The 23,684-nt window shown below is 53.7% G+C and overlaps 1 protein-coding gene across 1 annotated transcript in view; it reads left to right on the top strand.

The window, feature by feature from the left end:
- The first annotated feature begins 459 nt into the window (after positions 1 to 459).
- The window catches only part of lmbrd1 (LMBR1 domain containing 1), a 37,439-nt gene continuing 14,214 nt past the window's right edge, over positions 460 to 23,684 (top strand). The window contains exons 1-13 of the mRNA XM_023833723.2: positions 460 to 585; positions 3,869 to 4,045; positions 6,211 to 6,274; positions 11,108 to 11,205; positions 11,631 to 11,698; positions 14,674 to 14,759; positions 16,217 to 16,290; positions 18,950 to 19,075; positions 19,459 to 19,611; positions 20,476 to 20,540; positions 21,088 to 21,190; positions 22,777 to 22,881; positions 22,956 to 23,105. Coding sequence (XP_023689491.1) covers positions 520 to 585; positions 3,869 to 4,045; positions 6,211 to 6,274; positions 11,108 to 11,205; positions 11,631 to 11,698; positions 14,674 to 14,759; positions 16,217 to 16,290; positions 18,950 to 19,075; positions 19,459 to 19,611; positions 20,476 to 20,540; positions 21,088 to 21,190; positions 22,777 to 22,881; positions 22,956 to 23,105 — 1,335 coding nt within the window. The 5' untranslated portion in view covers positions 460 to 519. The remainder of the gene's footprint in view (positions 586 to 3,868; positions 4,046 to 6,210; positions 6,275 to 11,107; positions 11,206 to 11,630; positions 11,699 to 14,673; positions 14,760 to 16,216; positions 16,291 to 18,949; positions 19,076 to 19,458; positions 19,612 to 20,475; positions 20,541 to 21,087; positions 21,191 to 22,776; positions 22,882 to 22,955; positions 23,106 to 23,684) is intronic.

Genomic DNA, 23,684 nt, shown 5'->3' with positions numbered 1-23,684 from the left:
TGTTCAATTAACCAAACATCTGCTGCAGTCTTTGAAAGCAGTTCACGAACCCCTCCTGCACACGGAGCAGCTTTACCTGGCCGGCTTTCAGCCAGTCATCTGCCCGCTGGATTCATACCCACCTCGAGCCTTGCTAACAGATCAGTTTAATCTAAGTTAATGGGGTGGAGTAGCTGACTTGGAAATGCACTCCAATCCTGGCATTAAATAAGACAATACTTATATATTTTTATAGTATATTCTTTTTTTAAGCATTTTTATTAAAATATGTTTTTTATAACAAACATTACGCATACGAATAATGATTGCCTTGATTCTACAGACGTTCATCCAATCCGGAGTCCCACCCACCATACGTCATGACGCACGCCATCGTCTCTGAGCACGTATGATCTGATCTGTGATCAGCCAAAACCCACGTATCCGTCGCGCAGGCGCCAACAGCCGGCCGCCAAACCGACCCGAGATCAGTGCTGGAGGACACGGCTCCGCCCCCGGACTTTGTTGCAGGAAGTGAACATGGCGTCTGCTGCGATGCTGTCAGAGTCGGTGCTCGGCTGGGGCATTTTCGCGCTTGTTCTTGTGGTAAGACGGCCTTTCTGTCCTTTATTTCCCCGCTGTCGTTGTTCTTCATACGTGTGCTGCGGGCTCCGCTCCGGCTGGCGGCCGATATTACTTACGGCGGCAATGGCGGCGAATGACGTCGGTTTGCTCTCGGCATGTACGGGGCGCCTGGTGGGTTGTTACCGAGGCGTGTTAGGGTCCGAGGGAACGCTGTTTACGGGAACATGTGGTTGCAGATTACGGGGACGCTGACCGCCTTGGTGGCGGTGATTTCGGGCTGTAGGTCCCTCTTTGGTGGCCTCAGGTTCTCTCACAATCTCCCATGAACATCCAATAGCAGCTCCACCCCTGTGTTTAGCCATTATCTGGGTCCCATCTGCGCTCTGCTCTGTGGTCCAGTCCAGGTTATCTGCCGGACCCTTTCTGACTGCTTCATAAGTATCAGGAATAGCCCGGGTCTTGGTCTCAAACGGACCGGCCTGGGTCCAATCTGGGGTCTTTTACATTACATTCAAACTTCACGAAAGTTAATGACGCAAAAGCTTTGTAATTGTACGTTTAGCACTAAACATTGGTTGAACTGTATAATATTTCAGTGTCCATATTTACACGTCAAAAAGGGTTGTTCGTGTCTGTGATGTTTGTTAAGGCTTCCGCCTGTGTTCACACGTCTGCTGCATTGCAGTCACTCCTGCTGTTTCCTTACAAACAGCCCCTGCGCTTTCGGTTTGACGGGCTTATCAGCTCTCCGTCTCCACAACAGAAAGGTTTACTGTTAAAAATCAGAATCTCTCTGACCTGAGTACCTCGAGAAAGAACCGCTGCAGACTCGTCAAAACAGCAGCACTTACAACATACCCACAGATTTTAATTAAACATAGGCCCCAGCCACGCTGCTGATTTTCAGTGGAACAAATATATTATTGATCACTGTGTACATATCGATTTTGAAACTGCTACGGAGTGCCTTTTCGATTTTCTGAGTGAGAAAATAAATTCTGATTGACTTTGCGTATTTATTATGAGCGTTAATCTGCTGGGTGTGTTTCTCTTTTCCGGGAATCATGCGGTACAGCAGTGACAGGTGTGTAGGATCGCACTAGTGCTGCAGTCGGGGTTAGGGTTACTTTCTGCCATCTTTAAAGCAATAGTCCACGTATTAAGGTGAATATGGTTGTATGACAGGTGAGACCACCAACGTGACTGGCTGTCACCGGATTACCTTGCCCTGTAAACTCCCCACTGAGGGACGAAAACGCATCTGCATTCCTCTTTTTCAAGTTGCCTGTCTGCTTGTCTTTGTAACTCAAAAGTTTTTTTACATTTGATTAAACAGCGAATTTTAAATTATGCACAGCTGATCTAAGCGTAATTGTGCTGATATTTTGACTTTGAAACATTTACTTGAATGAACTTTTCAGTCAGTCAGTGTTAGAATGTGCGGGAAAATGACCCAGGGCTCATCTGTGAATGATCAGCTATTGTGAACCTGGATGTTAATTCTGCTTGCTTTTTGTGCATATTGGCGTATTTGTGTGTCCTGCTCTGGTCGGGTTTCTGGTCTTTTCCGAACATGCCACTGTCTGTCTGCCCAATGTGTTTGCCTGAAATGTTCCACCCACACTCTGCCCTTGATTATGCCAGCAGTGCCTTGGGCGCACATGGGGTCAGACTCGACCTGTCGCTTGATCACATGTCTCCATGGTCTCAGGGCTGTGATTGGCCCGTCTGCAAATGTCAGCCCCGCCCCAGTAGGTTTGTGTTTGACCGTGTCTTAATAGCATGTGATGTGCAATGCGTCCCCTCTTCCTGTCCAGCATGGAACACTGCCCTCGCTGTCCCTGATAGACCAAAAATGTGACTCACTGATCACTTTATTTCATGTTTACGTAAAAAAATGCAAATCTTTGTTTCGAACTGATAAGATGTGTTCAAAACTGGGAGTAGAATATTGATACTTTATTGATCCCTGGGGATAAACTGTTTTTTCTGCTATCCTGTCTGACTCTCTATGAGACGCACAGACATTTTCCAAGGAAAAGAAAATAGGCGAGGTTGGTAAGCAGAGCAGGCATTTAGTTAGGTGGGGTGGGGGGGGGACAAATCTCTCTCCTCATTCTCTTATATCCCAATCTCACACACACACTCACACACACACACACACACACACACACACACACACACTGAAAGCCGCATAAATATCGCTGTTTTACCATTATGGTGTCGTGAGGCAAAGGGGGCAAAATGGTAAATATACCCCTTAATCTACCCTGTAGTAACATTAGCGGTAACTTTCTCACGCGGCTCCAGTAGTATGAATGTGGAACTGAAACAGATTACTGTGTTCGAGAAGGATGGGGGGGGGACTTCCCCCTCTTTATTCACTATGTTGACCACGTCGGATGCGAAGACACGTTACTTTACTGTTATGGAAGACTGAGTGGGAATGAATATTTATCTACCCTGCAGTGTTTGAACCTGATACATGAACGGGTTTCGTATGTAACAGGGGTGTGTAACGGCAGTGCAGTTATACTGTGTCACGTACACAGTTAGGCTAACTGCACTGCACACAGCCTATGTCACGTACACAGTTGTGCTTAGCTACATTGTTGAGTGTAGCACTGGAGACAGGCAAACTGTCGAGGGCTTAATTTATCAATCACTAAAAAAATGCAGTAATAACTGTGACTGAAAAATAACTAGCCTATATTAATTCATATATTCATTAATTGTTTGTTTACCTCCGTAGACAGAGGCATGCCTTCAGTAAACAACAATAATAAAAAACATGTACAACGATGGTCTGATATCTGCATTTTTTCAGTAGTGCTCTGGTCACATTGCCCCAACACCAAACCTTTTACTTAACAGGAAACTGTATAGGTGTAGGCAAGCTTGGGGGCAGTTCAGTGGCAGGTGTTGGTGGGGGGGTGGGGATTAAGGGCCTTCCTCAAGGGTCCAATGGTGGCATCAGCCTGCTGACCCTGGGATTTGAACTGGCAACCATCCGCTCGATGACACTAAGCGTCCATACCCACTGAACCCCCTTAGTTTGCACTTTGAAGTGTTTACATCTGATGAGTTTTACTGTAGCAACGTATCTTCTGATTGTGTCTCTGTTTCTCTCTGTAATTAACATTTTCTGTAGAAAGGATCAGTAAGATCCATTGGGTGCAAAGTTTTCTCTCCCTGTGGATTATAAGGTGTCTGTGTCCTTCACTGTTTCATTGTTTGTCAGTGAATGAATGAATGAACGAGCCTCAGCCTCCTTTCCTCGCTCTCTTTCTCCCCCATCCCACAGGTGATCTTGGCCTTCTGCTGGGTCTACATCCGGAGGTACCAGAGTCACCAGGAGAGCGAGGTGCTCTCCACCATCACGGCCATATGTGCTCTGGCCATCGCACTCATCACGTCAGCCCTGCTGCCCGTGGACATCTTCCTGGTGTCCTACATGAAGTATCCCAATGGGACGTATAAGGTACGTGCCAGGGGTCAGCTTCGGAAAGGAGGGGACAGAGCAGTGCTCTCATCTTCTCCTATGCAGTCTTGTCTATGGCCATGTTATTCTTGTAATGCGAATCAGCCCTTAACCTGATGTGAGGTCATTCCCCAGGAACTGGCATCTCCCCAGATTTATGTCCACAGCACATGCTTTTCATCCTTATTGGCATGAGAGCGGTGTTATCACTTACACAGTTGGTGTTTTTTTAGGCCAGCTGTTCTGAGTCCAGCAGGTTTTTCTCTTATCCTGACACTGACACTGAGCTGGGAGAGTACAGTACAGTGCACCTTTCCTATTGTTCGCGTTAACTGGGACACCACTGTTGTGTGGGGGTGTACGTGCAGTAGTCCGGTCAAAGGAGGAATACTCCGTCGTCTTGGTCGAGCCGGAGAAATTCAACCTGCGCCGGTGCTTGGGCTCTCCGGCTGATTGGACGCCTCTGACTGGAAACCTTAGGAAGGCGGATTCTTGGTGGTTTATTGATGTAAGATTGGGAGAGGAAACATGGGGCCATCGTGAGGACAGGATGGTGATGTTGGGGGAATAGCCAAGTGTCAGCTGATTTGGCAGTGTCTGACGTGGCTATTACTGCGGCGACCACTGGGGGACTGGAACCAGGAAGTGTTTGCTTATGTATTTCATGAGACATTGGGGAGTTACAGTAAAATAACGTAGCAGGACAGAGTGTCTCCACCTTTTACTGGACTCAAAAGTGAAAGAACTAATCCAGATCCGCATAATGCATTCCCTAAAAGAGAACATTAAGGAGCGCTGCACCTTCCAGTTAACCTTATCTGAAGATTTTATCATTTTATCATAAGCACCAATAATGTGGAACTACAAGCAGTGTGAGTTTGGGTGGCGTTGCAGTGGCAGGACGTCCAGAACCTCTGGATTTCAGTGTGATGAACGGTTCAGGTCCTTTGGTTATTCTAGGCGGCTTCACTCTGACCCAGCGCAGAATAGTCTGTCATATCTGCTCATGTCCTCTCCGCTCTTCGTTAGGGGGTATAGGTAGGTTTTTCTTAAACTGAAGTATTTGTGTAACTGGGTCTTTTTCGTTTGCTAACAGGAAAGTACTTCTCTCCGGTGGGCTGAACGATTTGATTTGTGGTCACCACGCCATTTAAGGGCGATTTCTCCCTTGTTTGATGACATTTCATTATGCGGAGCCATATTTCAGATTCCGCTCGCATCTTTAAATAGATCAGAAACGTCGTTAACCTTTAGCTGCTGTTATCCCGTGTAAATACGCCGTGCTTGTCATTAAAATGTAGCCGACACATGCGAGCAGCGTAGAAATTAGCATGGCGAATGAGAAACCGTCCAATCGGAGGCCGTGGCTGTGACCCCCCCCCCCCCCCGTTTAAGTTTTTCGCGCTGCCTCATCCGTCCCCGAAAGCCGGATAGCAGCGGAATCATCCTGCATGATTTATAAGGGGACGATCCCACCCGGCGTGGGGGCCATGTGGGGGCCATGTGGGGGCCATGTGGGGGCCATGTGGGGGCCATGTGGGGGCCTGGCTGTTTCACCACTCGCACGGGGACATGCAGCGCATCACCAGCGCCGCACTGTCCAGCTCCGCCTCTGGCCCGGTCCCCAGCAACACTGACGCCACAGGGGAGTCATGTGAAGTGATACGGTTTCCAAAGTTAATTTTATCCCTGAAGCAGCTATCAGTTTATCGCTGTCACTGATTGGTCCTGGGCTGGGCCCTGCTCTACGCTCTGTGTGGAATGAGTGCAGCTGACAGGCAGGACGTCTCTCAAACCCAGTACTTCTGCTTCCTGATTGGCTGTGAGATTGTGTTAGTCGCAGTGATACTAGTGAGATGCCTGCCTCCCCCACACATAACTGCAGGCATGTGCTTCTGCTGGAGTATCTCATGGTTCCTGGACCCACTTGTGGTCATTTATCAGTGACCTAACACCCCCTCCCCCACACCTTCCCACCATGGCACCACCATCAGGAGACAGGGCCAAGGGCGGGCCTTCCCGGGAGTGGAACCCTCACCTCTGTATCCTCAAACTTAGAGCTAAGCGATGAGCGGGAGCATCACCATGGCGATGGTGCTGCACTGCGTCCAGCGGGCAGTGGGCCCGAGCCCGACGTTCCCGCTGATGCCTCTCTCTCGTTTCAGGAGTGGGCCGCCAGCAATGAGACCAGAGCACAGATGGAGGACACGGTCCTGTACGGATACTACAGTAAGCGTCCGCTCTGGCCTTTGGCGGCATGGCGGGAAGTGGGTGGGAGAATGTGTGGGTAGGAACCGGCTGTCACCAGCGTGTGGCGCTCAATCCACGCTGCTGGCTTTAGCACTGTCACTGTGGAATAATAATAATAATAATAATAATAATAATAATAATAATAAATGGTACAGGCCCCTCCCTCACTGAGTACTGAGCACACCTGATCTGACCCCCCACCCTTGCAGCCTATTAGGGTTAGTGTGCGAGTCTGTGAATCGGAAGGTTGCTGGAGCAAATCCCACGGCAGAGTAGTGTCACCCTTGGGCCCCTGAGTAAGGTCTTTAACTCCCCTACTGGTCCAGGCACTTGGGTGACAGCGTCTGCTAAATAAATAGAACATATTTTACACCGGGGGTGGGCAGTCTCATCCAGAAAGGGCTGTTATGTTTGCGGGTTTTCACTGCAGTTCCCTAATTAGATTACTAATTAGAGGACTGATTGGCTGAAGAGTCCTCACACCCGCGTACACACCGGCCCTTCGCGGATGAGGTTGGCCACCCCTGTTTTGCACCTTTCCTGGCCTTGCATGTGTTGCGGCGAGGAGACACCCTTTCTGACAGGGCGCGCGTGAGACCCCCTCCAGCCGGTGGCAGGGAGGAGACACCCTTTCTGACAGGGCACGGCGTGAGGCCCCTCCAGCAGGCGGCGAGGAGACACCCTTTCTGACAGGGTGCGGCGTGAGGCCCCTCCAGCAGGCGGCGAGGAGTCACCCTTTCTGACAGGGCGCGGCATGAGGCCTCCTCCAGCAGGCGGCGAGGAGTCACCCTTTCTGACAGGGCGCGGCGTGAGGCCTCCTCCAGCAGGCGGCGAGGAGACACCCTTTCTGACAGGGCGCGGCGTGAGGCCTCCTCCAGCAGGCGGCGAGGAGACACCCTTTCTGACAGGGCGCGGCGTGAGGCCCCCTCCAGCAGGTGGCAGGGAGGAGACACCCTTTCTGACAGGGCGCGCGTGAGGCCCCCTCCAGCAGGTGGCAGCGAGGAGACACCCTTTCTGACAGGGCGCGGCGTGAGGCCCCCTCCAGCAGGCGGCGGCGAGGAGTCACCCTTTCTGACAGGGCGCGCGTGAGGCCCCCTCCAGCAGGTGGCAGTGAGGAGACACCCTTTCTGACAGGGCGCGGCGTGAGGCCCCCTCCAGCAGGCGGCGAGGAGACACCCTTTCTGACAGGGCGCGCGTGAGGCCCCCTCCAGCAGGTGGCAGTGAGGAGACACCCTTTCTGACAGGGCGCGGCGTGAGGCCCCCTCCAGCAGGTGGCGGCGAGGAGACACCCTTTCTGACAGGGCGCGGCGTGAGGCCCCCTCCAGCAGGTGGCGGCGAGGAGACTCCCTTTCTGACAGGGCGCGGCGTGAGGCCCCCTCCAGCAGGTGGCGGCGAGGAGACACCCTTTCTGACAGGGCGCGTGTGAGGCCCCCTCCAGCAGGTGGCGGCGAGGAGACACCCTTTCTGACAGGGCGCGGCGTGAGGCCCCCTCCAGCAGGTGGCGGCGAGGAGACACCCTTTCTGACAGGGCGCGGCGTGAGGCCCCCTCCAGCAGGCGGCGAGGAGACACCCTTTCTGACAGGGCGCGGCGTGAGGCCCCCTCCACCAGGTGGCGCCGGCAGCACATCTGTCCGCACTCGCCTCATGCACAGGCAGTGAAGCAGCAAGCAGTACAGGCTCCAGACGATGGAAAGATACGTGTTCGTGTTGATTAACAGAAATCGGAGCTCTGATGTTGGATGGAAAAATTAAGCGTAAATCCCTATAAATAAATGCATGTTGGAAATATTAAAGTATGTTGCTCTTCTCTTCATAATGTGCAAATTAAATTAATGGATTTGTTACATTACTGTATTTACTGTTCATTTGTGGATTTTTATATTTTCCTTGTATAGGACTCAGATTTATGAGATGTTAGTGCAGAAATGATCTTGTTTATTATCTCCGCCTGTTACACTTGTGTAATTGTAGCTGGTGTTTTTAACACTAGTGAGTGTAAACAGTTAAGAGTGCAAGGAGCGGTGCTCACGGGCTTATCCTGACGGCCCTGGCCTCGGATGTGCTGATTGGCACTCCGGCACGGTTATAGCGGGTCACGCGCACGCACACTTGATAGCGCAGTGGCTGATGACACAGCAGTGCGTTGACGCCGTGGCTCGGATGGCTCTCGCCGGCATCGTGGGAGAGTGCGTTGTCCTGCTCGCCGCTGAGCCCTGTTTACTGGCCTTGACAAATGTCTGCCAAAGCTGCTCTATGACACCAGCCCCCCCCCCCCCCCAATTCGCCCTGAGCAGAGGGGTGGGATTCCCGTGAGATCCACCAATAAATCTGTGCCATTCACTGTTTTTGTTTTTGTTTTGTTTTTTTGGGCAGTGCTAGGGGAAAACTCTGTGGTGTTCTGGCACGTTCCGGTGGCCTGTCGATGGCACATGCACATCCTGAGGGGACAGCCGGGTGTGAGAGCCTTAAAGCTGCCGCTCTCTAGGCTGACTGCTGATCTCAGAGCGTAACTCTTTGCCGAAACCATCCAGTGGTGAGCTGTAGCGTCTGTCAGCTGACCTGCGGTGGGGCAATACAGGAACCCCTCAGGCGCTGCCGTATCGCATTAATGCTGCGGCGGCAACGATTAAAAAGGAAACAGGCAGGTTTCAGGGACACTTTCTGTGTGAGATGAGAGGCATTTATAAACGTGTGCTGTCCTGAAGGGTGAGCGTTCAAGAGTGGGGGCATGTAACCTGATGGAGGGACCACATGGATGGGAGGGGGTAATGATCTACCCACCTGTATGGTGCTCCCTCTGCTCGACGAGAGGCGGTAACAATCTGCTGGCTCCCTCTGCTGAACGGGAGGGGGATAGCAGCCCTGAAAGCTGCCCGTCTCACTGCCTCTGACAGACAGCCTCCGCCTCTGTCCCCGCCCCCCACGCTGCTGTGCCCGCCCCCACGCTGCTGTGCCCACCCCTACCTCTGTGCATGCCCCCCACGCCGCTGTGCCTGCCCCCCACGCCGCTGTGCCTGCCCCCACGCCGCTGTGCCTACCCCAACCTCTGTACCCATGCCACTGTAAGCGTACTGCTGATTCCTTACCTTGACAGTATTGATCACTCAGAGTCGGTCCAGACGATGTCTCTCCGGTAACCGGGGCCCCCGGGGGGGCGGTTGCAGTTCCCGGTGACAGATCGATGTCTTGTCACATTTGCGTCTGATGCGTCTCACGCCCATCCTCCAGGGAACGACAGAGAAATAAGCTGCGGTGCTGATGGTGACAGAGCATAGCGCCACCTAGCTCCCAGTGCTCCTGTCCCAGCATGTCGCTCCCCGTGGTCGGCTGACACTCCGCCTCTGTCCCAGTGCCTCATCCCTGTCCTGCGAGCAGTCGTGCCTGTTGGAGGCGCTCATGTTCCACCTCGGGACGGGAGCGGTCACTGGCTCCTGGGATGCATGCAGTGAAGAGCAGTGCAAGATGTCAGTAGCTACTGGACGCGGCGACTTACTGAATATTCTGGAATGATGTCGCTCGGGCTGTTGCGCTTAAGGCAGCGTTTCTGGATAGAAGCGGAATCGTTTTTTTGCCTCAGTGAGTTATGTTTCGCTTACAGCCTATACCTCTGCCCCCCCATTGTGCATTTCCTGCAGGCTCTTTCGGGGGCTTAGTGCTAGCAACAGCATCCATTACCCCGGACGCCCCCTCCCCCCACGGGCTTAATGGGACCGGATGCCGCTGACGGTCTGTGTGGGGGAAAGCGGACAGGTTGGGGGCCTGTGCGGAGTCAATGTGTGTCTCACGCATGCTGAAGGCCACGGATTGCAGTGCGACAGCAGTAACTGACCGGTGCTGGGCCTCGTTTGCCGAACCCCTATCGGCCTGCGTTCTGGGAAAGACTCTACGCCTTTTTGCATCACGGCTGCCTTTGAAGCTCAGAGCATGAGCAAAACTCGTGCTACGATTCAGCCACTTCTTGTCCAACTCGGGCTATGTAATAGGTGTAAATGTGCTGCATTCTTCCTGGGGCTTAACTATAGCTTTCCACGGAATTAATAAAATTACTTGTCACTATGTAGGTGCGTTCCCAGAGATCTCCTCCAGGGGGCAGTGTGGCACTTATCTGGCACTCGCAGGTGTCCGGCTGGGCCGCGGTAGCACCAAGTTAATGCCGAAAACAAAAATACAGGCCTTTTCTTGAGAAGTTTCCCCGCTGATGCAAAAATGTGTCGTAAACAAATCTGACAAGTATTTCTGCCTCATTTAAATAGTGCTCGCTTAGATTTCCTGTTGAGGGCCAGCCGACCACACAAGTTTGCAGATACTAGTTTTATCTCCCGGTTTAATCTGTTCCTTTTCTCCAGCGGTGTTTCTGGGCTCTTCCTCAGGTGTCAATGTCCTGACTAGCCGCCCCTGGGGGTGTCTGCCTTCCCTAACATCCACTGGAATGTGATTAAGACCGAAACACACCCACACTGTCTGCGGGGTCGGGGGGGGGGGGCTGTTGGTTCAAAAAGTAATGTCGGAGACCCCCAGTTTTTCCTGCATCCTCAGGGACCCGCAGACAAGTTTTTGCTTCCTACCAGCTCCCAGTCCCTCAGGGGCCCGCAGACTGTCCACATTTTTGCTCCCTCCCAGCTCCCAGTCCGTCGGGAGACTGGCAGTGATCTGTGCGGGAGCAAAAACATAGACCTTCCGTGGGCCCCCAAGGACCAGCTTGGGAAATACTAGCTTAGAGTATTGACTGTTTCTGGCTGAAAGGGGGGGGCGCACATGTGTGGCTGTCCAGTGCTTTCAGCTCATTTTCTCCTCCTCCTCCTCCTCTCCCAGCCCTGTACTCCATCACCCTGTTCTGCGTCTTCCTCTGGATTCCCTTTGTGTATTTCTACTATGAGGAGAAGGACGACGACACCGCTGATGCCTGCCTGGTGAGTCCCCGACGCCGTGGGCGTAGTTCCCTGTCACTCGTGTAGATTGTAGCCCTGCTGAAATCAGCGTGTTCTGTGGAGTGTGTGGAACTCGTCTGTCTGTCCAAAGACATGCAGCTATCTTCGCTCTGTGACTCTGTGGTGCCCCTAGTGGCTGCAGTTGACACTGCATGCGTCTCATTCCCATGATATGCCCTGTAGTTGCGGGGCTCAGCTCCCTGGCTCTCTTTGGACCGCTTGGTCCCGGGGACCATCCCGCACATGGTGAGAGGTCTCTGGAGCGATGATGGGTCCCGGCTGAGGCCAGCCCAGCCGCACTCGGTGTGGATCGCTCGCAGTGGCAGGATATGAATTACTCTCCTTGACGAATGGGAATTTATTACAATCCAATTAAGCATTAAGTGTGATTTCTCCTTTCATTACAGCCAGTGAAGAATGCGCTGAAGTACACAATTGGATTTATTATTGTGTGCACGGCACTGCTGCTAATTGGGTAAGTAGCGGGCCGGTGCGGCCCCGGGGCCCGTCCGTTTGCCGTTATTAATGGGCTGGCTCCTCATCAGCAAAGCGTTGTCTCACCGGCACCTGGACGCCCAAATTAGCTTGGGCCCTCTGCAAGGCAGCAGCTGGCGTGGAGGCTAACGCTCAAGCTAATCGGACCCTCATTTCACACACTGCTGTCCTCATCTCCCTCCGCTTGGGTCACACAGAGGGGACCCGCCCTTCAGAGGTCTTCAACTAAAAATAACTGTGTTACCACCATTACATTTTTAATGACTTATGTCGAATGTTGGAATATGGTTGCATAGAAGTTTTCATCATAACCTCAATGGTATGGCCACGTAACATTAACTGCCGCACGATTGGACAGCTTGTATGACTCTCCAGCATATGACTGGACAGCTGCACTGGATTCGCCACTGTAAGGGTCCCCTGAGTAGCACGCCTTCGCATATGACTGGACAGCTGCACTGGATTCGCCACTGTAAGGGTCCCCTGAGTAGCACGCCTTCGCATATGACTGGACAGCTGCACTGGATTCGCCACTGTAAGGGTCCCCTGAGTAGCACGCCTTGGGCTCCCGCCTGCGCAGTTTGCCGCGGCATCCTCAGTTAGATGTAATGGATTCCTTTGCAGTGGAACATGCCAGCACTTCGGGTCACATGATATAATGTGCTGCCAAGCATTAAATGGAGGCCAGGGGGCCCTGCCAACCTGAGTGGATAGGGCCCCCAACCCCCCACCCCCGGCTCATAGCAGATGACCGAGGTAGAAAAGTCGGGTTCTTTGTCCGACATAAATAATTTACTTCTAGTCTTAGTGTTCAGAGCCCAGCTGTTGTGCTAGATGCTGGTTTCTGTGCGCTGCCAGTGCTCTGTCCAGTGCTGCCAGTGCTCTGTCCAGTGCTGCCAGTGCTCTGCCCAGTGCTGCCAGTGCTCTGCCTCCATTACCAGACCTCCTATGTGGAGGTTCACTCGCCTTCGTTTAGAAATGAATATGGTCCTCAGAAAGGAGGTTTTCCCGTCAGCCTCACTAGCCTCCCCTCCCATGAAAAGCATGATGCAGCATGATGTTAAGTGGGATGGTCACTGAACGTTCCTGTCCAGTGTCTCTCTAACTTGGGGCTTCCTGTTCTCCTGCACGGTGACCCCATTCGCTTTTCTCGCCCCTTGACTTTGGGAGTCGCCCTTGTGATTTATGCTGGCATTCAGGGCGATGCGTGATGGAAATGCGGTCCGCTTGATGAATGATGTCTGTTTCTCAGCAGCCTGGCGGCAGCTGCAGCCGGCCTGGGCCATAATCAGAGCCGCTTTAAGAGATTGCTGTGGTTTTATGGAGGTCCATTTAATTTAAGGAGACCTCAGGTAGCTACGGCTCTTTCTAGTGGCCAAAAGTCAGATCAGGATAATTAAAGGTAATAATTAGTACCTGGGACTGTTTGTTGGTGCCTCGTGTCTTATTTATTGGCTTTTTGGAGCAGACTGACTCCTGCATGGAGGTGCTCTCTCTTACGCACCAGCTGCTCTATAAATCAGCCTGACCGGCAGGCAGAGTTACTGCCGGCCCTCTGTGATTTCGCTGACTGTCTGGCGTCTCGCTGCTCTGGCTCCAGCTGCCTGGGGATTTTTGGATCCAGCAGATCCCAGGTGCTGTCTTCTCGTCCATGAGGACAACCAGACAGCTGTACATCATCGTCGGGGCCTAAGAAGCTGTCCCTGGGACCCTGAATGTCACTGCTCTGATTTGGCTCCATTTGCTGGTTTTTGTAATCCACGGTGTCACAGTTAGTAAGCCACACCCCCTCTGTCATAGTTAGTAAGCCACACACCCCTGTGTCACAGATAGTAAGCCACACCCCCCTCTGTCATAGTTAGTAAGCCACACCCCCCTGTGTCACAGATAGTAAGCCACACCCCCCTCTGTCATAGTTAGTAAGCCACACCCCCCTGTGTCACAGATAGTAAGCCACACCCCCCTCTGTCATAGTTAGTAAGCCACACCCCCCTGTGTCACAGATAGTAAGCCACACCCCCCTGTGTCACAGATAGTAAGCCACACACCCCTGTGTCACAGTTAGTAAGCCACACCCCCCTGTGTCACAGTTAATAAGCCACACACCCCTCTGTCATAGTTAGTAAGCCACACCCCCCTGTGTCACAGATAGTAAGCCACACCCCCCTGTCACAGATAGTAAGCCACACCCCCCTCTGTCATAGTTAGTAAGCCACACCCCCCTGTGTCACAGATAGTAAGCCACACCCCCCTCTGTCATAGTTAGTAAGCCACACTCCCCTGTGTCACAGATAGTAAGCCACACCCCCCTCTGTCATAGTTAGTAAGCCACACCCCCCTGTGTCACAGATAGTAAGCCACACCCCCCTGTGTCACAGTTAGTAAGCCACATCCCCACCACGGTGTCACAGTATATAAGCTACATCCCCCAGTGTCATAGTTAGTGAGCCACATCCCCACCACAGTGTCACAGTATATAAGCCACATCCCCCAGTGTCATAGTTAGAGCCACACCCCTCAGTGTCATAATTAGTGAGCCCCACCCCCCAGTGTCATAATTAGTGAGCCACACCCCCCAGTGTCATAATTAGTGAGCCACACCCCTACTACGGTGTCACAGTATGTAAGCCACACCCCCACCCTGGTGTCACAGTATGTAAGCCACGCCCCCACCCCGGTGTCACAGTATGTAAGCCACACCCCCACCCCGGTGTCACAGTATGTAAGCAGCACCTCTTAACCTCCACAAGGACCTCTTGCCCTGAGTGCTTTTTCCAGGCCTGGTAAATCATAAGTGTACAGTTTGTAGAAATTGACAGTTGCCATATTTATTTGGCATCGTGTAAGGCGTGCATCTGCAAGTCAGAAGTATGGGGTTCTGCATGGCTCACCTAGCGGTGCTGACCCGATTCCAGCATCCTTATGGTACCGGTAACTGCTGCCTTCCCTTTGCAGGGCGTTTGTTCCTCTGGACCCCCCCAGTCAGAATGCCACCCAGTGGGAGAAGGTGCAGTTCCTGTTCCAGGAGCTGGGAAGCAGCCGTGAGTCTGATCGTCCGTTAAGCTCCCATAATCCTCAGCAGGAAAGTGGGTAGAGGAGCGGGTGGGTGCAGGGAGGAGCGGGTGGGTGCGGGGAAGAGCAGCAGGACAGGAGGAGCCTTACTCCTGCTGATCCTGGGGGGTTAATTGAGTCCGAACGCCAGGCTGTCAGTCACCAGTTCCTGCTTCAGGGGGACTGCGCGTGCCGGTCAGTCCTCCCATGTGTCACGGCTCCTGTTTGGCCCCGTCTTACCTCCCTGTGCCCCTTCAGGTGTTCCTGTAACCCAGAGCTCATATGTCGATGGGGGGGCAACGATCCCGCTCTGATATTTACAGCCCTTGCCGTCAGCCTTGTGCTCTCTTAAATCCAGCTGCTAACTAAAATCAAATCAGAGGCATGATTTTTCTTGTTCCTGCCAGCCTGCAGACGTCCATCATGCTGAAAGGGATGTAAGCACCGCAGGAAATGCATCAGGGCATGCGACTTCGTGTCGGCTTTGAGTCCCGCTGATATACTGAGCGGTGTCTCCTCGCGGTTATGGGGGCCCATACTCACAGCCTGAATAATGCATTTTTTAGAATGGCGTGTTTACATGGGTTATGGTGCGGAGCGGCCCCTGGCCCCGGCGTGGGATCAATCAGCCCGGCTGACCCTGCTCTGCCTCTGCGATCCGCCCTGCGTCTCCTCTAGAGCCGACGCCGCTAGATAAGAGCCCTTTCATCACACTGTCACTTGGACTAAACCCCCTGTGTCGAATCCCCCGGATGTTTCTGGAAGTTGACTGAGGGGCCACAAACAGCCAGGTCTCTTTTTGATGCGCCTTCCTCACAGGACAAGGAGCTGTCGCCTTCTGAGCTAAGAGGACGATCGCAGGGATGCTGAAAACCCCCGGCAGTGGGGGACAATTCTGAAGAAGCTTTGGGTGCTGGTGTCCCGGCGTGGGCAAGGGGGATTTAATTTCTTCCCATGAAGCTGGGAACTCGGCTCACTCATTCCTGTAGGTTGTGGAATCAAGGCCCCGGAAACCATGAATCCGTACGTTGCTCTCTCACTGCTGGGCTGAAGGTGCAGGTCATTGGATCAAGGCCCCAGAGACGGACCAGCTGCTGGTCTCTCTTACCCCTGAGCAGCAGGATTGGGGGCTGAGGGTGTTGGATGGTGGGGGCTGAGAGTGTGGGGGTGCAGAAGGCTTCCTCTGGTTCGCCAGCAGGGGGGGCGGGCAGCGCGTCTCTGTGAATCACCCTCATCCCTCTCTTCTGCTGACAGATGACATGAATCTGTCCGCCTCCCCCTCTTTCTCCGGCCAGCCGGGAGTCTTCCTCAATTATGGTGAAGCGGCGCCACACCTGGGGGGGGGGGGGGGTCTGTTTATGTCGGTGCAGGGCCCAGGGGGACCTGGGGGGGTGGGGATCCGGAGATGGTGCCCCTGGTGAGCGTCTGTTCTGTGTTTGTCTCGCAGATGGCCTGGCCGCCATCTCGTTCTCCATCAGCACCCTGACCCTCATCGGAATGCTGGCTGTTGTCACCTACACGGTAAGTACACAGCAGAGCGGCCTGCGGGGGGCACTGTGAGCCTGCCCCTCCCACCCGCCATGTCCAATCTGCACATCCTGCTCCCCTTATATGCCTTTCTTAACTGCGAGGCCCCTCATATCTGCCTCGGGACTGCATAGTGCCTCTGTCTTCCCGATATGAGCTGACGGCACAGTAACACTTATTTATGTCAGCTGTCTATCAGAGCTGCTGGAGGAGGGTAGGGCTGATCAGCAGGGGGCGCTGTGGGGCCATTGTGCGACACGCTGCCCCCCCCCCCCATTCTCTACACAGTGCTTTTAATTACCACATAGTCCAGTGCCACCGTGTACGGCAGTCGCCTGCAGGCTTCGTTAACGCCGTCCTCCTAATGAACCACTGTGGCGATGGCACTCGACCAATCTGTGGTCAGTCAGCAAAAAGCTGGGATCTCCGTCCCTCTGACACCTTCCATGAGAGAAAGGCATGCTGTTGGACGGGTTTCGCTCCTCTTCGCTGTATTTACAGACGTGGGGGTTGGTCGTCACTCTCCGCTGTTACTGCACACCATTAAGCTAATGGAAGCTAAGTGGCAGGCTCCGTATGCGGCGCTGTCGCCCCCTAACTGCGGCTTAAATTATGGCGGGGCCGTGTCTTAGGTGAGCAGTCAGTCTTCATTCAGCGGCGGCGGACGGTGTGCCCCAGCTGCTCTCTCAATAGACGCACGGCCAGCGTTTATCTGGCTGGAGATGCAGCCAGATTAATGTCCGTCCCCCGCAGAGGAGAGATGCAGCTGTCGCCTCTTCTGGGGAATTTTATGTCCTGCCTGTTTATTGTTGTTTTGGGGTGTGTTTTGCCTTAATGGGGGTGTAACTACCTGGCTGTAGAATAGCCCTGGGTTTGGCTGCCCGCCCCCCCCCCCACACCATGTCATTCAGAGAAGCAGGGTTAAGGGCCGTGAAATCACTCAGCGGACCCTGGGATTTGAACCTGTGGCCCTCTGGTTATGGGCACAGCGTACCAGCCCTCTGAGTCTGGCTGGGCGCTGGCGGCTGCGCGGGCAGGTGGGGTCCTGCTAAGGATCAGGCATCCCTCTCATTCCCACCTTCTTTCTGCTTTTTGTTTGTGACGTCTCCATATTCCCTGCAATGATGTAAAAAAAAACTGTCGGCTTAATGCTTTATTTCTATTTTGGTGACCGTTCGCAAGCTATGAAATTATTTGTGGGGAAAATTCCGGAACTTGGAAGCCCGCAGGAGAGGCGGTGATTCCCATGCCAGGTATTGTGTGCGGAGTGATCCTCTTTCAGCTCGCTGGCGGTTTTTCCGCAGTGGTTGTCTCCCCTAGGGTGAAGGTTTCCGGAACAGGGACATCAGGTGTGCGCTGTCATTTTGAAGCTGAAGAAATTAAATTAGCTTCATTTTGCTGTTCACAGACCTGTTATTTTCTTATTATGAGGAATGACGGACCAGCTGCTGTGGCCCCGGGTTCGAAACCCCTTCCCCCGCCGGTGTTGGCCCCCCAGCCTCCCCACCCTCAGCTCTCGTGCTGCTTCAGGAGACCCCCTCCCCCTGGGTGTGAGCCCCTTTCTTTCGACGGCTGCCCGCGTCCCTTCCCCGCATATTTATCTGACCTCTGCGCCATGAATGCCTGTCTGTTCAGCCTCGAGCCACCTCTGTCATCTCATTTTCTCAATTGCAGCAAAAACTCGCTTTTTGTTTTTTGATGAACGGTGTGGGGGGGCTTTGCGTCAGGGGGGACAGACCCCCTTTTAATGGCCCTGCTTGGTATTCGGGACAAGCCCTGGCCTGAAGTGTCCCGTGATTCATTGGGGGGGGGGGGGGGCACCATGGAGGTCCACGGGCCAGACTATTAGTAGCGGGTGCTGTGTACGTGTCCCCTGACTTTGGTAATAACGGCCCCCCATTGTCTTTAGGATAAATGAATGAAGCTGCAAATGGATAAATGGTAAAATAAGGGCCCTGAAATGGCACCTCTTATCTGTAAATTAAGAGTCAGCCTCTTACTGTTAGCCTGTTTCAGGGAGGTGTCATCGATCGTGAAACCTCCTGCAGTGTGCTGTGCCCATGTGCCCGTGTGTCCTGCGGGCTTCTCCTGGTGGCCCGCATTGATCCGGTCTCACCTGAGTATCGGAGATGGTTCCTGTTTTTAATTAAAGTTTGCACGTCTTGTGTCCGGGAGCCAGGCCACCAGGGGGGGGTGGTTTTTATGGCCTTAATGGAAATGAGCTCCGATGTGTACAGGCATGTCTAATGAGGGGGGATGTCAGGCTGGCCTTCACACTCCACCCCCCCCCCCCTCCATGAAGTGCTGCTTTGGAAGCTGCTGGAAGCTCTGGCAGCGCTGCGCTCGAGCTGAGTTCCCACCACTAGGGGGCACTGTGAGGCTGTGAATGGCTCTCGGTTGCCGGCGCCACAGTCCAGCGCTGCGTCGCCGACATCCAAAATGGTCGTTGTGTGGCTACGCGCAGAAACACATCCACGACAAATCGCTCATTACCGCAGCTAAATCCAGTCGAAAGGAGGAATTACCCTGCAGGCAGGCAGCCCACATGCGTAATGATGTTTTCTTATTTAATCTTGCAGTTTCCATAGTCATGTGCATGTGGCATGTGGGCGGTCCCTCCGCTGGCGTGCCCCTCTCGCTTACCCCCCCCCAGGCGTACGGCATGTCCGTGCTCCCGCTCAACCTCATCAAAGGCACGCGCAGCATCGCCTACGAGCGCCTGGAGACCACGGAGGACATCGACGACATCGAGCAGCAGATCGAGAAGCTAAAGTCCAAGGTTGGTGCGACTGGTTACAGCGCTGAGCGTAGTGGCGGTTGATGCAGCAGAGAATGATGGGAAAAACGCCACTGTGTTTTGGCCCGTGACCCTGGGGATAATTGCATTGGCCCAGAGCTGTGAGCTCTCCCTGCACCTCGTCCCTGGATCGACGAGGCTCTTCCGCTCCGGCTCTAAATGTGTGCCATGCCGATTCCCGAACGGAAAGAGTCACCCCCCCCCCCCCCCCCCCATGGGCGCTCTCTGGTCGGTGGCTCTCTGCCCCCAGTGTGGCTGTTGTGGCAGTGCTCCCGCTTCCTCTGCCGGCACTGCAGCTCCCCACACACGATTATCTGCAGTGTGTCTGCACACCCCTCACCCACCATTCTGCCCCCCTTCCCCAGTGTGAGGACGGACGACCCCTCTCATCCAGGGACAGACGCAAACTGCTGGACCTGGAGTCCAAGTTGAAGCTGCTCCAGCGCAGAGAGCGCCACCTGGAGATGGCAGAGAAGAACTGCTGCACGCGGGTGGGCAGTGCCCTGCGCCCCCTGAAGGTCAGACCCCTCTCTTCCCTGCTGGTTATGTATCCGTCAGTCATTTCCAAGGCCCGATCTGACCCCCGCCCCCCAGGAATGACGCTGTGTGAAGCAAGTTGATATAAGTTCTACACAAGATACCCACACTCATAATCTACCTCAAACCCAGATGCCTGCCTGGTGGTGGTACTGTTTTTATGTATTATGATGGAGGAAAGCGTCTTGCGTTCTGTCCCGAGGCAGTCGATGTGTGCGGGTGGCAGCAGTGAATGTCCGTTAACCCTGAACCACAAGGTTTTGGAGGAGGAACATCTGCAGGGTAAGAATCTGTCATTTGATAGTGAGGCAGAGCCTAGCACACGTACCCTCCCACGGCCACGGCCACGGCTAACCCAGAGCATCTCCATGGCGCGTCTGCACACGTCAGCAGCAGCCAGTCAGATGTGAAGCACATAGGAGATGGATGGGCTGGCGTTCAGCCTGAAGCATGTGTGTAATTTGCTAGTAATTAGTGACTGGTAGACTGATTAATGGTCTGTGAAAGTGCGCACTTTCACATTCTCATGTTCTCCGAGAGATGGAGATCCTGGAGGTCTGCATCTGGATGGCCTGTGAAAGTGCGCACCTTCCCATGTTCTCCGAGAGATGGAGATCCTGGAGGTCTGCATCTGGATGGCCTGTGAAAGTGCGCACCTTCCCATGTTCTCCGAGAGATGGATAGATTGTACCCGTGCAGCAGCCCCTCTCTCGGGTTTGGTCACTCTGTCTTCCCTGTGACTTGGGGCCAAAGGCCGTAGCTGCCGATGGATGGCTGGAGCCAGGCACTCGGGTGACATTGAAGTGTGACCCCCATGTCACATTCCTCCTTCTCATCCATTCCAGATCTTGTTGGGGATCTTCTTCATCCTGGTGGCTCTCCTGCTGGTCGTGGCCCTCTTCATTTCCAAGTGAGTCCCGTTGCAGCTTCCCCTGCTTTCCATGCCGGTGCGTCTCTCCATCTCTCCCGTACAGGGGTACGGCTCCGCATCGGGGTATACAGGGGTACGGCTCCGCGTCGGGGTATACAGGGGTACGGTTCCGCGTCGGGGTAAACAGGGGTACGGCTCCACGTCCTGGTATACAGGGGAACGGCTCCGCGTCGGGGTGTACAGGGGTACGGCTCCGCGTCGGGGGGTACTGGGGTACGGCTCCGCGTCGGGGTATTCAGGGGTACGGCTCCGCGTCGGGGTATACAGGGGTACGGCTCCGCGTCGGGGTATACAGGGGTACGGCTCCGCGTCGGGGTATTCAGGGGTACGGCTCCGCGTCGGGGGGTACAGGGGTACGGCTCCGCTTCGGGGTATTCAGGGGTACGGCTCCGCGTCGGGGGGTACAGGGGTACGGCTCCGTTTTGCGGGATACTGGTGTACGGCTGCGCGTCAGGGGGTACAGGGGTACGGCACCACGTTGGGGGTACTGGGGTACGCCTCTGTGCTGATGCTCTTCTACTTGCAGTCTCGACAAAGCTCTTCACTCCGCCGGTATAAACTCTGGCTTCATCATCTTCGGGACGAACCTGACCAATCCAGTCAACGAACTGCTGCTGGTCCTTCAGCCTGTAAGTTTGTAAGCCACCATTTTATATGTACACAATTAGCTCCATCTTGCAAACATTTGCATAGCTAACCATTGACAGACAGATACAGACAGACACAGACAGACACAGACAGACACAGACAAAAGAATAAACAGTAACAGAGCAAGATAAGTTGGGGACAGTATTGCACAGAATTCTGTAGTAACATTACCTTTGTGTTTAGCCAGAAAAACTGCTAAATCTGCTAAAGTTTTATTTTTTTTTCAAGTTTGACAACCATGAATCTTAGGCTGCTGCTAAGATTATGTGTTTGTCAGGGACATGGGGCCTCGAACCCAGAGCCACAGCCGGGTGTCTCGCCTGTGTGTCCGTAGCTCAGTGCTGCCCTCACAACAGTCTGCACTTCAGGCTTGATATGAAGATGATTTTATGGAGCAGCAGATGGTGCTAAACTGGATGATTTAATGTGCATTTAGACTCTGCTCACAGCACAATTAACCGCACAGAAGTGTTTTAACGAAACGTAATTCCTTATAGTTTACAATTCTAAGGGAGAGGGGGCAGCAGAGATGCTCCAACCATTAAGTTTAAGTGGTTATTATTGAGAAACTGGAAAGTCCTGAAATGAGAATGAACATTGTAACATGGCCTGTGATGTGCATTATCAAAATGTCTTTCTGGGGTGAGCGAGCATAAAGGCCCCCTTGTACTTAGCTAATGCTAGACATGCACGCCACACATGGCACAGTTACGAGTCGAGAGCTACCAGCCAGATTCATGAATATTTCCCAGAAGTCAGTGGGGCCCGGGGACCGCCCTCCTCTCCCGCCGCAGACGGATGAGTCGCGGACCCTGGGATTTTGGGCAGAGACGCATCTGATATTCTAAATACTCGATTTCACATATTCACCGCAAATATTAAATAAATGCTTTCTTTATTTAGCAGTGTGTGGCTCAGTGGGCTAAGCCTGTGTGCCTGTAATCAGAAGGTTGCCGGTTCACACCCAGCCTCAGCTCATCTGCAGGTCCTTGAGCAAGACCCTTAACCCCCAGCTCCCTGGGCGCCCCAACAGGTGGCCGCCCTTCATGGACAGCTTACTCTGCAAAGAGCAGGTTGGGGGAGGCGTAAAAAAGACGATTTCCCCACAGGGATCAATAATAGTATCAATTATTATTATATTCAGAGGCAGCATGTCCTGCCAGCCAGCTGACTATTCAGCAGGCATATCGATCTGGCTACACCGCACCTTTCAGGGGAATGAAGTTGTATCATAAAGGCTTGTGGAAGCTTCTAGGCAGCGTGGGTAATTAGTGCTCTGTCCGCTTGCTCATTCGAGGTCACGTAACCTCTATAGAGGATCCTGGTCTCGCTGCTTCTTTTTCACACCTGTATTCGTGTCCCAGTGGTTAGTATCCATTTTTAAATCATACTGGGGTCCCCACAGGCACCAGTGGCTTTAGTTACCAGTCTCTGCTATTTTCTGTCTGGTGTAACATGGCTGAAATCCTCCCCCCCTCCATTAGAGCAGGCTGGCGCTAGTGGCACGCAGGCTAGGCCCTTCTCTCCAGCAGGGGGCGCACTAACCCCCATCTGTGGCCTCCTTCAGGTGTTCCCGTTGGATTACGTCCTGATCACGGTCATCACCATGTACTTCGTCTTCACCTCCATGGCCGGCATACGCAACATGGGCATCTGGTTCGCCTGGATCCGGGTGGGTTCTCTGACGTCGTCATTTTCACTGTGTGCACCTAACCCTAACCCTAACCCTAACCCTCTTCCTCGCAGCTTTATAAGATCCGGCCCAAGAGGACTCGTCCACAGGCTCTGCTCTTCCTCTGCATGATCCTGCTACTCATCGTCCTCCACACCAGCTACATGATCTACAGCCTGGCCCCGCAGTACGTCATGTACGGCAGCCAGAAGTACCTCGCCCAGGTAGGAACGTGACTCCCGCCTGAGCGCAGTGTCGTCGCCCTGCTGCACACGTCACTGCGGGTGTGGGTAAGGTCAGCCATTACTCTGGCTGGCTTCCTTTCGGGGTTCCTCCTTTGCCCTGCTGAAAGCCGTCCCCGTGGTCACTGGCGTCAGTCAGCCGTGTCCCCAGTTCCTCGCGGGTTTATGCTCGGGTTTTGACCTCCAGCTCGTTAGCCGGCCCACTGCCGTGCCTGTTTAAGCACCCCCGCTCGGGGCCAGTCTCTTATTGATAAATCCGCTCACAGCATGTGGAAATATTTACTCAGTCATTCATTCGTAAAACCGCTGTTTTGTCCCCGTCCCACTCGTCCCGTCCCCCTCCCTGCCGAGAGACCTTTGTGCTGTCATTCCTGAGGGCCCTGTGGCTATGATTGGTTGCGGTTTGTGCCAGCCTTGCACATGGCTCTGACCAATCGGCTGCTCCGTGCACCGCACATGCCCGCATGGGGCGGCAAATGACTAAATAGCGCAGTTTAAAGAGAGCGGAGGCCAGTTAGCAGCCAAAAAACATGCAGATGAATGCAGCAGCTGATTTACCAG

The sequence above is a fragment of the Paramormyrops kingsleyae genome, chromosome 3, assembly GCF_048594095.1.
Source record: "Paramormyrops kingsleyae isolate MSU_618 chromosome 3, PKINGS_0.4, whole genome shotgun sequence".
NCBI lineage: Eukaryota > Metazoa > Chordata > Actinopteri > Osteoglossiformes > Mormyridae > Paramormyrops > Paramormyrops kingsleyae.
This window is presented reverse-complemented; position numbering and strand designations above follow the sequence as displayed.